Source organism: Pipistrellus kuhlii, unplaced genomic scaffold, assembly GCF_014108245.1.
Source record: "Pipistrellus kuhlii isolate mPipKuh1 unplaced genomic scaffold, mPipKuh1.p scaffold_m20_p_12, whole genome shotgun sequence".
Taxonomy (NCBI): Eukaryota; Metazoa; Chordata; class Mammalia; order Chiroptera; family Vespertilionidae; genus Pipistrellus; species Pipistrellus kuhlii.
In genome coordinates, this window is record NW_023425427.1 from 51821176 (window position 1) to 51834248 (window position 13073).

The window sequence follows — 13073 nt, forward strand, 5'->3', positions numbered from 1 at the left end:
CAACCTAGGCTTGTGCCCCTGACTGGAATCCAACTTGGGACCCTTAAGTCCACAGATCAATGCTCTATCCACTGAGCCAAACCAGCTAAGGCAGTTGTTGTAGTAAATGATTTCATGGTTCCAAATGGGACATTAATGTCAAATTGGAACAAAATGAAATCAGGCTTTGTAGTAATACCTGGAATGGCAATTTACAAGAAAAATCATTGTGGATTTTTGAAGGAAGGGTATGTGAGTCACTAGTGTCTAGCTATAGAAGATATCGAAGGAGAATTGAACTATTCCTTGTCTCTGAACAGTGGTTAACGTGAACAAACATGGCCAGTAATCACAAACCAGCAGCTGCTCGCCCTGTTTCCCGAGGTGGAATCGGGTTGACAGGAAGGCCTCCTTCTGGAATCCGACCCCCATCAGCAAACATTCGAGTGGCAACTGGAGTAAGTTTAAAATCTATTGAATTCTTGTGCATATATCTTGGTAAAGTTGTCTATAATAATAAATTCTTGCTTGCTCTTTCTTTTTTTTTTAAAAAAATATTTTATTGATTTTCTACAGAGAGGAAGGGAGAGAGATAGAGAGCTAGAAACGTCGATGAGAGAGAACCATCGACCAGCTGCCTCTTGCACACCCCCTACTGGGGATGTGCCCGCAACCAATGTACATGCCCCTGACCGGAATCGAACCTAGGACCTTTCAGTCCGCAGACTGACGCTCTACCACTGAGCCAAACTGGTTTCGGCATTGCTCTTTCTTTACTTTATGAACAGGCTGACTACATATTTGTTTTTTGAAAATGTTGAGAAGTATAAATGTGGGACAATGTCTGGAAGACACTGTAGAGAGAAGAGGCATGCTCATGCTGATATGCAAATGTATTTTAAAACTACAAGTATGCAAGTAGTGTAGTGTAGTAGTGTCAAAATCAAATGAAATGGATAGACCAGAAACAGAATCAAGACATGTAAAAATTTAATGACTAAGCTGGCATTTCAAATTAGTTGAAAAAGCATGGAGTATTCAGTAGTGCATTCAAATGACTTAAAACCATTTGTTTTTAAAAAATTGATCCCTTCCTCATTCATAATTTTAGATATGTTAGAAACTTTAAATTTAAAAATGGGGAAATGATAAATGTATAAGTGGAAAATATAGGGAAATATTTCATATAAACTTAGTATGGGCTCCGACTTTGTAAAATGACACAAATACTGAAAAAGAGGGTATTTTTATATTTTAATTCATCATATTGAAAACACTGTTGAACAGCTAAAAGAAAAATGGCAAACTGGTAAAGGAATATTTGCAATATACATGTCATACACAGTTCAGAATATTTTAAGAGTTCATTCTGTGTTAAACTTATAAACCAATCTAAATTCAATGAGATTTCTTCTGGTGGTAGTGTATGTGCGTGTGTGTGCACGCGCATGGGAGATATCATTTATAAAACTAAATTTTATCTAAAACAATAAGAAAGTACGATAGTTTAATATAAAAATATCTTATAAATAACAAGTAAAACAATGTTCTGGTTGCCATAGCAGTCTAGAAATAAACTCTAACAAATACTAAGAGCTTATATAAGAGTAGAGGCCTGTGCATCAAATTCATGCACTTGAGGGGGGTGTCCCCTCAGCCTACCCTGCTCCCTCTCACAACTGGGAGCCCTGGGGGGATGTCCGACTGACGGCTTAGGCCCACTAAGCCAGTGTTTTTCAACCTTTTTTGGGCAAAGGCACACTTGTTTCATGAAAAAAATCAAGAGGCACACCACCATTAGAAAATGTTAAAAAATTTAACTCTGTGCCTATATTGACTATATATAAAGTAATTCTCTTGAATAGGAATCAAATAAACACAAAGAAAGTATTTTATAATTACTTTATTATGAAATATTAAGTAAACAAAATAGTGAAAAATTATAAAATTCTTGTCTTGTCTGCACCTACGGCACACCAGGCAACATCTCGCCGCGGAACAGCGGTTGAAAAACGCTGCACTAAGCCATCAGGAGGCAGGAAAGGCTCCCAGCACTGCCGCTGTGCTCACCAGCCATGAGCTTGGCTTCTGGTTGAGTGGTGCTCCCCCTGTGGGAGCACACTGACTATCATGGGACAGATCCTGCATTGAATGTCTGCCCCCTGGTGGTCAGCACGCCTCATAGTGACTGCTCATTCCACCATTCAGTTGTTTGCATGTTAGCCTTTTATTATGTAGGATATGCTGTAGATGAGGCCCCCTAGAACCATAGGAAATGCAACAAATTCACTGTTAACTCATTCTTGAATTGCTCCCACTTAAAAGCAAATTCCCCCCCTCCTGCCTATGGGGCATGTGTTACACCTTGGGAACCACTGGGCTTGACACTTCCTCTCTGAGCTTCATTTCTGAATACATACACGTAGACCATGGGAACTATAATCTCTTCTCCGCCTACTTTACTGGGTTGTCATGAGGAGGTTCTGAGCTAATAAACCTAGAAATGTTTCATTAAGTAAGTAATGTCTACACAGGAAGGGATTGTTATTTTTAAGCTCATATATACGCTCGCAGGTAGCAGGTGCCTGATTAGGGGAGGAGGGCATGATTGTTCCCTGGGACTGTGGCTATGGAAGCTTTGCAGAGGGATCCACAGGCCGTGGAGGGGCGGGCTCTGGGTAGCAGTGGTCTTCCCTGGAGGCGCTGGCAGGGGGCAGAGCGTTAGGAGGGCTCTATGGGAATAGTGAGGCTGAAGGGGGAGTAACTGTCAAACCTTCCTGCTTGTCGCCGTTCTTTAAATTGTACCTGGCTGTTTCACAGCTGTACCTGCTCAGGGCGGAGCTCCAATCTCCTGGAGTCGGTAGGTGCTAGGCCAGGGCGGGTTTAGCTATATCCCCAGTGAGGTGTGGCACACTTTGCAGTGGAGGTGGCACTGCTGCTGTTGGTTGGGGGGAAAGGGTCTGACGCTGGGAGGCCGCTTGGCCCTGCCTCCGCCCGGGTGTGGAATTGTAGGGATGAGAGGCGTGCCTGGCCCTAGCGGAGGGGGCCTGGCAGAGGTGGACTGCAGACCCCGGGTGCCTCAGAGGTGCTGAGGGATGGTCGGGTGGTCGCCGGCATGCTATTGTTGTAGGGGCGTTGGGGGAAGAAATCGGGAGTCTGAGGTGCGGGCTGTAGCTACCCCCAAGCTGGGTCATCTCCCTATCCACCCGGGGTACGGGGGATGGGATAGGTGTTGGTGCAGGGGGATTGGAAGGGCTCCCCTTGGCCACTTCCCTTCCTTCTTTGCAGTCTGGGCTCCTGTCAGGCACACTCCTCAGACCCCCTGCTGTGTGTGCAGCCTCCTGCTGGTCCGTCAATATGAAAATTGGTCCTTACTGGGACACCTTAACATATTGCCTCTTTATATGTATTAGAGAGTGTCATAAATAAGTGAATCAGAGAAAAATATATTACAACAAAATGTATTAACTTTATAAACTGATAATTCTAAGCAGACTAATATCCTATAAAGATATCAATGCTGAAAACACCAGATGACAAAATAAAAATGAACTATAATAATTATATAGAGATAACCATGGTTATTTGTTACTATTTTTTGTATAATCCTCCAGACTTTTTGCTTTACAAAATGAAATTATAAAATATTTTTTTGTAAACTTATTTTGTTATATACTACAACTTATTTAGCTATTAATTTATGGTTATATGAGGAAAAATATCTGGACATTTAACTCCTTTCCAGTTTTGAAGTATCATGAAGTCTACATATAGAAAATTAAAATTTAAAGCATTTTACTTAACACTATTTTATATTTCAACCAAAAAATATGGGACTATTTTATAAATTATGTCAAACTGAGATTTTAATATTCTCTTTTTGTTCTTCATAGAAAGAGTTACAGTGCTTCACAGTGTTTATTAAAAGTGAGATCTTGTCTGTTACTTAGATATCACCTGGAACCGCAAGACCAGGCTCCCGTGGAGGCCTCATAGGGACAGGAGTTCTGTCTTCTCAGATTAAAGTTGCAGATCGTCCAGTAACACAACAAGGTTTGAGTGGAATGAAAACTGGGATTAAAGGTATCTATTTTAAGAAGATGAATACATTTTACATAAGAAATATTGCAGTACCACATTACTAAATCAGAATTACAGAGTGAAAGAGGCATTTTTACTCATTTCTTATTCTGTGATTCACAAAATAAGAGAATAACATTATTAACTGCAGAGCTATTCTATATGATAAAAGGCTATATTGCAAATCCACAGGGGGAGCACTGCTCAGCTAGAAGCCAGGCTCACAGCTGGCAAGCCCAGAGGCGGTGGTAGGAGCCTCTCCCACCTCTGCAGCAGTGTTCAGGATGTCCCACTGACAGCTTAGGCCCGCCCTAAGTCATCAGTCAGACATGCCCCGAGGGCTCTTGGTCTGCAAGAGGGCATAGGCCAGGCTGAGGGACTTTTCCCCTCCAGTGCACAAATTTTGTGCACCAGGCCTCTAGTTTACATATGTGAAATATTTTTATCTTCATTTCTAAACGTGGAGGTTTGGTACAAATTCAAAAAATTTGAAATAAATTGAAGAAAAGCTTAAGAATAAAAACAAACAAACAAACAAAAAAGGCATAACAATACACTATATTATGATTCAAATAATTGGTCACACACACACACACACACAAGCATACATATATATATGTATATAAAAGCATGGTGAATTGTTTTATTTTCTATATTTGTGGCAAAGGATTTATCAGGAATGAAGAATTTCATTGGTACAGAATTAACTATAAGATATTATAATACCCTTTATAATATTGTATATCATGCCTTTTAGGAGACTTCATTTTCTTACTTGTATTATAACAAACTTAGCTCACAAAATATTAAAAACCAATAAATTATTTAGAAATGCTTGGTTAATCAATACTGTGGGAAAAAATGAGTCAAAATTATGTAGTTGTTTAGTCTTTAAAACTCTATTCATGGAAATGTTTGGGTGTTTAATATTACCATATAGCTTATTAAACATTAACAGTAGAAACATATGAAATTATATAAATAATTCAGTGAAGAAAGGTAGGGGAGGTTGGGTGGATGGGAAGAGATCAACAAAAGAACTTGTATACATGTATACATAACCCCTGGACACAAACAATAGGATGGTGAAGGCCTGGGTGTGGGGGTGAGAGGTCAATGGGGGGGAAAAAAGGGGACATATGTAATACTTTCAACAATAAAGATTATAAAATAATTCAGTAAGTATTTGTACTTTATTAATTTCTCCTTCAAAACAGGACCCAATATCATTTAGTCAGTTTCTACCAATATATTGCAAAGCCTTGTGTAAACATTTTTATTGTTACCGCTATCTGTTGTGATTTTGTCCTGACCTATTCTAGTGTCCCATTTCCCATCCTAATAAGACATTCTCTCCCTCTCCTCCCCTAAGACCTCCCTAGCTTTACACCTCACACCTTGCAGGGCACTTTATCTGCCTCAAGATTTGGGACATTTAACCTAGGAGTACTTTCCGTAGTCCTGAAATATAAGATCATGTGTATAAAAAAGTCTCTGAGACAAATTATGAAAAATCATCATCTCTTGCATTGACAAGTTCAGTCTAAAATCTGCACTGTCCATCATGCTAGCCAATAACTACATGTAGCTATTTAAATGTAAATTAATTAAAATTAAGTAAAATAAAACTTGAGTTTCCCAATAGCTCCAGTCACATTTCAAGTGCTGGTAATCCCATTTATTGGGCAGTACAGATATAGAATATTTTCTTTATTGCAGAAAGTTCTCTTTGATAGCCCTTTTCTAGACTCTCTTTGACCAAGTTTCCATTCAGTCAACCTGTGTCTTAAGCTCATTTTTGTGGCTTTACTCAAGTTTCTATTATATCATAATGGTAAGACATTAGTTCTCATTTCCATTTCAATGATTCTTGTTGATTATCTGATTTATTGGCACATTCATGAGGACTGTCAGAAAATTTTGTGGTATAATTCTGTTTATGCTTTTGATTTGCTGTTTTGGTGGCATTTTCGAACTGAATACTAATGCTTAAAAAACATTTTTTTTTTAGGTCCCCAGAGGCAAATTTTAGACAAATCTTATTATCTTGGGCTTCTTAGGTACGTTAAATAAATGTGTTTTTTTCTAGGCATTACATGAAGTTTTAAGATAATTAGGCATATGTTGATTTATAAGAATTATTTTGTGCTCTAACATAATTTTTGGATAATTTGGCTGTATTACAAAATACATGTATAATGCAAAGTTTTACCTAAATATATAGAGTGTCTCAAAAATGTATATGCACTTTGAATGATTATAAAGTCAGTGTTTATTAATATACAGTTCATTTTCAAAATTTAAAAATGTCTATGGAAATAAATATTTTTGTTGTTGCTGTTAATGCCTATTTTCAAACTGATGACCGTTCTGGTTCAGGCACTGCTGATTATGTGAAGCGATGCAATTGCAAATATCCTGAATCATTTTGGCTCGGCTTGTGTGGCTCAGTGGTTGAGTGCTGACCCATGCACCAAAAGGTCTGGTTCTATTCCCAGCCTGGGCACATGCCCAGGTTGTGAGCTTAATCCTTGGTGGAGGGGTGGGAGCAGGTATGCAGAAGGCAGCTGATCTATGTTTTTCTCACATTGATGTTTTTCCCTCTCTCCGTCTTTCTGAAAAAATCCATACAAACAATAAATCCATAAAAACAGTATGGCTTGATGGTTGGAGGATTGAAGGCTCAATTCCTAGTCAAGGGCACTTGCCTGGATTGTAGGTTTGCTCCCTGTTCCCTGGTTGGGGTGTGATCAGGAGGCAGCCAGTCAACGTGTCTCTCTCATATCAATGATGTTTCTCACTCCCTCCCTCCCCCGCTCTCTTCCTCCCTTCTACTCTCTGAAAAGCAATGGGAAAAATGTCTTCTGTTGAGGATTAACAAAACAAAAATTTCAATAAAAACGTATTTTTAAAAAAAAGAATTATTTTGTTGGGTATTTGTGCACCCTCAATTTGTTAACTTTTGCTGGTTTTATACCAAAAACTTTACATATATATATATATATATATATTTGTATTGATTTTTTACAGAGAGGAAGGTAGAGAGACAGAGAGCTAGAAACATTGATGAGAGGGAAACACTGACCAGCTGCCTCTTGCACACCCCCTACTGGGGATGTGCCCGCAACCAAGGTACATGCCCTTGACCAGAATTGAACCTGGAACCTTTCAGTCCGCAGACTAACGCTCTACCACTGAGCCAAACCGGTTTCGGCTAAACTTTATCTTTTATGTAACCTCATAAAAAAGTCTAATAGATAAACCTTTGTTTGAAGCTTATTCTGGCTTCACCCTTTATTTTAAATCTGTCAAATCTGAAAACAAGTGAAAAATAAGTGAGTTATCAGCTGTTAAAATGTCTATACATTATTTTTTTGGGGGGGACCTGTGTTCCAAAAAAAAGTATGCACATTTTGAGTAATTATCTTTCAATTACATATCTTTCAATTGCATTTTCAAACTTCCAGTAGCATTTTAGGATGAATTTTCTTTGTTCAAAGCTAACTGATAGTCTGGCTGAAAAGAAAGAAACATCAACTGAAATGTTAGCGGTTAAAGTGTGTATACATGTTTTTGGGACACCCTGTAGATTTGGTGAGTTGTTACAAATGTGGCCAAATTTTAATTAATTCCTAAGCTTTGTTATATATCTCTATGCAGCTCTAAATCAAGAACATATGTCTTATTTTCTACCTACCTTTTTCCTCTGCTCAGATATCCTACTATCTTATTTCCATTTTCCCATTTTACTTTATTTTCTTCTTTGCTCTTCATTTATACCTTCTTTCTCTCTTATTTCCACTTCACCTAATCCTCCTATTGTGTCCTAAAAGTTCATTTTTCTTTTAGTCCTTCTTGATTGTTTTCTCGATTACGTGAGGCTTTTTGATTCTCCAACTTCTAGAATAAAGAGAAGTCTGTTTTTCCTATCTACTTTTGAAGCTAACATCAATGAGAAAGTGAAGCCATCATTGTATAGCATCTCTTGATAGCCAGACACTTTTTATTCAAAAGAAGGAAACAAAATAAAGCCATTTGTCATCGTTGCTTGCCTCTCTTCTCCAAGATTTGTGATTCTGCACCAAAGAAGAGTAGTTCTAGCTACTTGTATAATTGATTGATTCTAGAGCAGTGTTCAACTGGTGGTGATTTTGCTTCCCAGGGAACATTTGCCAATTTTTAGGCCCATTTTTGGTTGTCATAATTGAGGTTCGGAGGATATGGTACTGGCATCTAAACTAGGGATGCTGTTAAATATCCTACACAGCAGAGGATGGTCCCCCCACTCCATGCCAAGGTATTGCTTAGTCAGTCATCTCACTCTTGAGACACCCTGTCCTAGAGGGAAGCAGGAGCTGTGAGAGTGACAGGCATCTACTTCTGTCTCTGGATTGTACCAGTTTGACCAGGTTTCCATTCTGGTCCTATGTCATCTTTCTTATTGAGTAGAGAATCTACGTTAGCTTTTTATCCGTTGGGATATATCTCATTCTTAAATAAGCCACTGAAATTATTTTTAAGTGAAATTTCACAAAACCATTTATATTATTATTACACATTTATGAAAAGTTTTTTGTTTGATTAGAAAGTCTTTTCTTGACTAGAAGTACTGCTGACTTATTTTTTTTTTTCATTTAGAAGTAAAATAAATGAACTTACAACAGAAATCAATAAACTTCAGAAAGAAATAGAAATGTACAATCAAGAGAATTCAGTTTATTTGTCATATGAAAAGAGGTGAGTAATTTTGCAGCTAAAATATGCAAGATCTTTTTATCAGTAGCATTTAATGTGATATATTTCAGGAATTTTATACTGAATTTGTTCATAATGTTCATTTGTTTATTTATATATTTATAAGTGTATTTATTTTATGCTTGCAGAGCTGAGACTTTAGCTGTTGAAATCAAAGAGTTTCAAGGACAACTAGCAGACTATAACATGGTATTTGCTTTTTCGTAGAGATTTTCTTTGAATATTTTTATTGCTTTTTACCACTTAAAAATGTGTTATTTTAAATACCAATTAATATGTGAATACATGCATATTGTAAAAGATTAAAACTATAGAAAGTGCAGAGATTAAAGTGTTGTGGTCTTGGCCTGGTAGCTCATCTGGTTAGATCGCTGTCCTGATTCGCAAGGTTGCAGGCTTGATTTCTGCTTAGAACAAGTATAAGAAGCAACAAAATGACATCTCTCTTTCCTCTTTTTCCCTCTCTCCCTTCTTCTCTCTCTCTAAAAGTCAATAAAAAATTAATAAATAATTTACATTTTTACTGGTGTAATTTAAAACAGTTAACATCCATCTCCCCTGGGGAAGAGGGGAGGGAGGGAGGAAGAGTTTGGAGAGTAGTTGAAGAGATCTTCTCCAAACTTTTTTCTTCTCTGGACCTTTCTTTATAAGCTCAGACATCTCAGAGCAGGCAAAACTCTTCAAGGTACAATCTGCAGGAACAGTAGTGGTTCATTATTGCTTACTTTTTTATATTCCTAAAAATGTAGTTTATTGATTGGCCAAAAGCACAGTGTATGCTTACTTAGGTAGCTTACTATTTGTTTTTATCTTAGGAGATAAAATACTTGGAAGTAGTCATACTTAGATGAGTATTATTTGTAAGATTGAATACCTATATGATGGATTAAGAGAAATTTTATACACTAATAGAATGTATTTTTTGTGTATTTTTATTTTTAGTTGGTAGATAAACTTAATACCAATACTGAAATGGAAGAAGTAATGAATGATTACAACATGGTAAGAAAATTTATGAGCTGTAGATCAATTTAGATCATATCCTCCAAAATAAACCTTATGGACCATAGAAATAGGTATTACTCTAATCCCAAATACCACTATTATAATTGAGTTCCTTAGTTGTGCTTTTAAAATTATTTCCGGTTCTCCCAAGTGGATGATACCATAGTGTCTTTCAAAAGGCTATGTTTTAACAGGTCCTGCATTTAGCATTAGTTAGGGAGTCCCATCCACATTTTCTTATATACACATTAATTTGCATATAAATTTATTTGAATTAATATTTGCATAAATGGAACTGAGTACTCAATGGATATATTATGGTACCTGTATAGAGTTCTATAAGAAAGTGAGAAAAACAAATAGTTATATGATGTCAGACATTAATACTACTTTTGATTGGTAAATGAGATGTTAACATCTAGTTTATTTGAATTATAAACACTTGGATGAAAATAACAAGCAACTTATGATTTACATAGCTTATCATTTATTTACACATTCAAAGTTCTATAAAATCATCTATAATAATAAAAATGTAATATGCTAATTAGACCAGACAGCCGGATGGCCTTCTGGATGAAGCTTGGGCTGTGAGGGCCGAGGCAAGCCATGGCGGCTGTGAAGGTGGAGTCCCTTACACAAATTTCATGCATCGGGCCTCTAGTAGAATTTATAAAATTTTCTAAATTGGGTTCTAAAAGCATGATAACTTAGTGAAATTATTCTTGACTTTTAGAACACAGGAGAAATCCCAATTGGAAAACTATTTTAAAAAATATATTTTATTGATTTTTTACACAGAGGAAGAGAGAGGGATAGAGAGTTAGAAATATCTGTGAGAGAGAATCATTGATCAGCTGCCTCTTGCACACCTCCTACTGGGGATGTGCCCTCAACCAAGGTACATGCCCTTGACCGGAATGGAACCTGGGACCATTCAGTCCACAGGCCGACGCTCTATCCACTGAGCCAAACCAGTTTTGGCTGGAAAACTATTTTTAATGCGAAATGTAAAAAGCAAAAATTTCTCCATGTGTTTTGTCAGTTATTTGGGGTAGATCCAAATTCTAGACTGAATATGTACAGGTAGAGTCATGTAAAATGCTGAATTATTTAAGAATAAAATTTGTGTTGTGTCTAAATTTAACATATTATTAACCAACTGTGAAGGACCCAATAAATACTTGAGATTTTTATTTCATAAATTAAGTTTACTTTGGAATATTTGACAAAATGAATACTTTTGATATGAGATTACCATGTCTGTGAAAAAGACTAAAAAATATCTGGTATGCTGATTTGTTATTGAAATAAATACTATATATTTTAAAAAATTTTTCATGTAGCATTAGAATTATTATAATAATCTCTCATTTAGTTTATAATCTAAATAACCTTTAAATAGTTTGATTTAAATGGCAATTTCTTATCCCTCACTGTTGTGTTAACTCTTTATTTAGCTTAAAGCTCAAAATGATCGAGAAACACAAAGTATGGATATCATATTTACAGAAAGACAAGCGTAAGTACAATCGATATAGAAATAAAACATTTATAAGTGAGTTGTATTAGGTAGTTTAACTTCTGAGTTATGTACTTCCTTACAGATTTTCTTGTTTTTCCCGGTTGCGTTTTTTAATTTAAAAAAGTTGAATATTTGCAATGTAAATTATTATATACACAGCTATTGTCTTTATTTACTACTAAGTACTGAAATTCTGTACAAATAAAAGCATTATATAGATTAGATAGATATAATTTCTACTTCTCAGAGTTTAAAAGTCTTAAGATGGATCAAACATCCTTATCTCTACGGTTTATAATTTTAACCTGGGCTTTTTAACTAATTTGAAGTATGAGATTTAAACCCCTGTCTAATGAAAGGCACATTACTTGTAGTATTTCATTATCTCATATATTATCCAATTATTAATTGATAATAACTAGACTAAATCCATGTCAGAGATTTAGATTATATGTGCATCTTTATATATTACTGGTTAAAGATTAAATACCAAGGGAATTATGGCAGTGACACTAATGCCTATAAAATAATAAGTGGATGTCTGTTTGGGCTGCTATAACACCATATCATAGATTGGATATCTTATAAACATCAGGAGTTTATTGTTCACAGTTTTGGAGATAGGGAAGTTCAAGATCAAGGCACAATGTGGTCCCTTTCCTGTGAAGGTCCTCTTCCTGGTTCATGCCTGGAGCCTTCTGGCTGTGTCCTCTCCGGGTGGAAGGGTCTGGGGAGCTCTGGATCTCTTTTTTTTGTTGTTTAAATATACTTTATTGATTTTTCTTACAGAGAGGAAGGGAGATTGAGATAGAGAGCTAGAAACGTCGATGAGAGAGAAACATCAACCAGCTGCCTCTTGCACACCCCCTACTGGGGATGTGCCCGCAACCAAGGTACATGCCCTTGACCGGAATCAAACCTGGGACCTTTCAGTCCGCAGACGGACGCTCTACCGCTGAGCCAAACCGGTTTCGGCTCTGGATCTCTTTATAAGGGCACTAATCTCATTTACCAGAGTTCTATCCTCATGACCTGCTCACCTCCCAAAGTTCCCACCTACTAATATCTTACCTTTGGGGGTTAGGATTTTTACAAGAACTTTATAGAAATGCAAATATTCAGACAACAGCTGTGGTTAACATAATTTTCTTCATCTGCATTTTGACCTTAAATATTGTCTAAGGCAATATAAACATAGATGAGCTATTTTGTACATACATTTACTACCTACATTTTGCCCCCAAAAATATATCAACAATAATCTCTTTGAGAGCAAGGATAATAATTTACCAAAATTACCAAAGTTCTGTAACACCAAATATACTGTCATGTTACCTCTGCAGTAAATATTTAATGAAAACTAGGATGTTAGAATATAATAATAAAACTTTTGAAAGATTTATTTGATGCTCCTGTAAAATGCTGTCTGAACAATTACATAAACTGGGAGTGTCTTCCCTTGTACAAAAAACATTCCATATTCCTGGTAACCCAGCTCTTACATGAAAACTTTCCTTTTTGTTATTGTTGTTCTATTATTTAGTACAAATAGTTATCACTTACTTTATATAAGATACTCTTCTAGGTTTTTAAAGAATAAGAAATAATAAGCTATAGCCCACTGAAGACCTTATGATATTTATGATATTTATGTCCTCATTTATTTCATCATTTATCTATAAACTTACATAATACCTAGGTCAGATTTGTAAGTATTATATGTACATGT

General features: G+C 36.3%; 1 protein-coding gene across 2 annotated transcripts in view; it reads left to right on the plus strand.

Moving 5' to 3' along the window:
- IFT74 (intraflagellar transport 74) overlaps positions 1–13073 on the plus strand; it is a 76274-nt gene that overhangs the window by 1657 nt on the left and 61544 nt on the right. For both annotated transcript variants that reach the window (XM_045580283.1, XM_036434212.2), the window contains exons 2-8: positions 300–437; positions 3930–4062; positions 6071–6119; positions 8698–8796; positions 8943–9003; positions 9757–9816; positions 11280–11341. In XM_045580283.1, the coding sequence (XP_045436239.1) occupies positions 318–437; positions 3930–4062; positions 6071–6119; positions 8698–8796; positions 8943–9003; positions 9757–9816; positions 11280–11341 (584 nt within the window). In that variant the 5' untranslated portion in view covers positions 300–317. The remainder of the gene's footprint in view (positions 1–299; positions 438–3929; positions 4063–6070; positions 6120–8697; positions 8797–8942; positions 9004–9756; positions 9817–11279; positions 11342–13073) is intronic.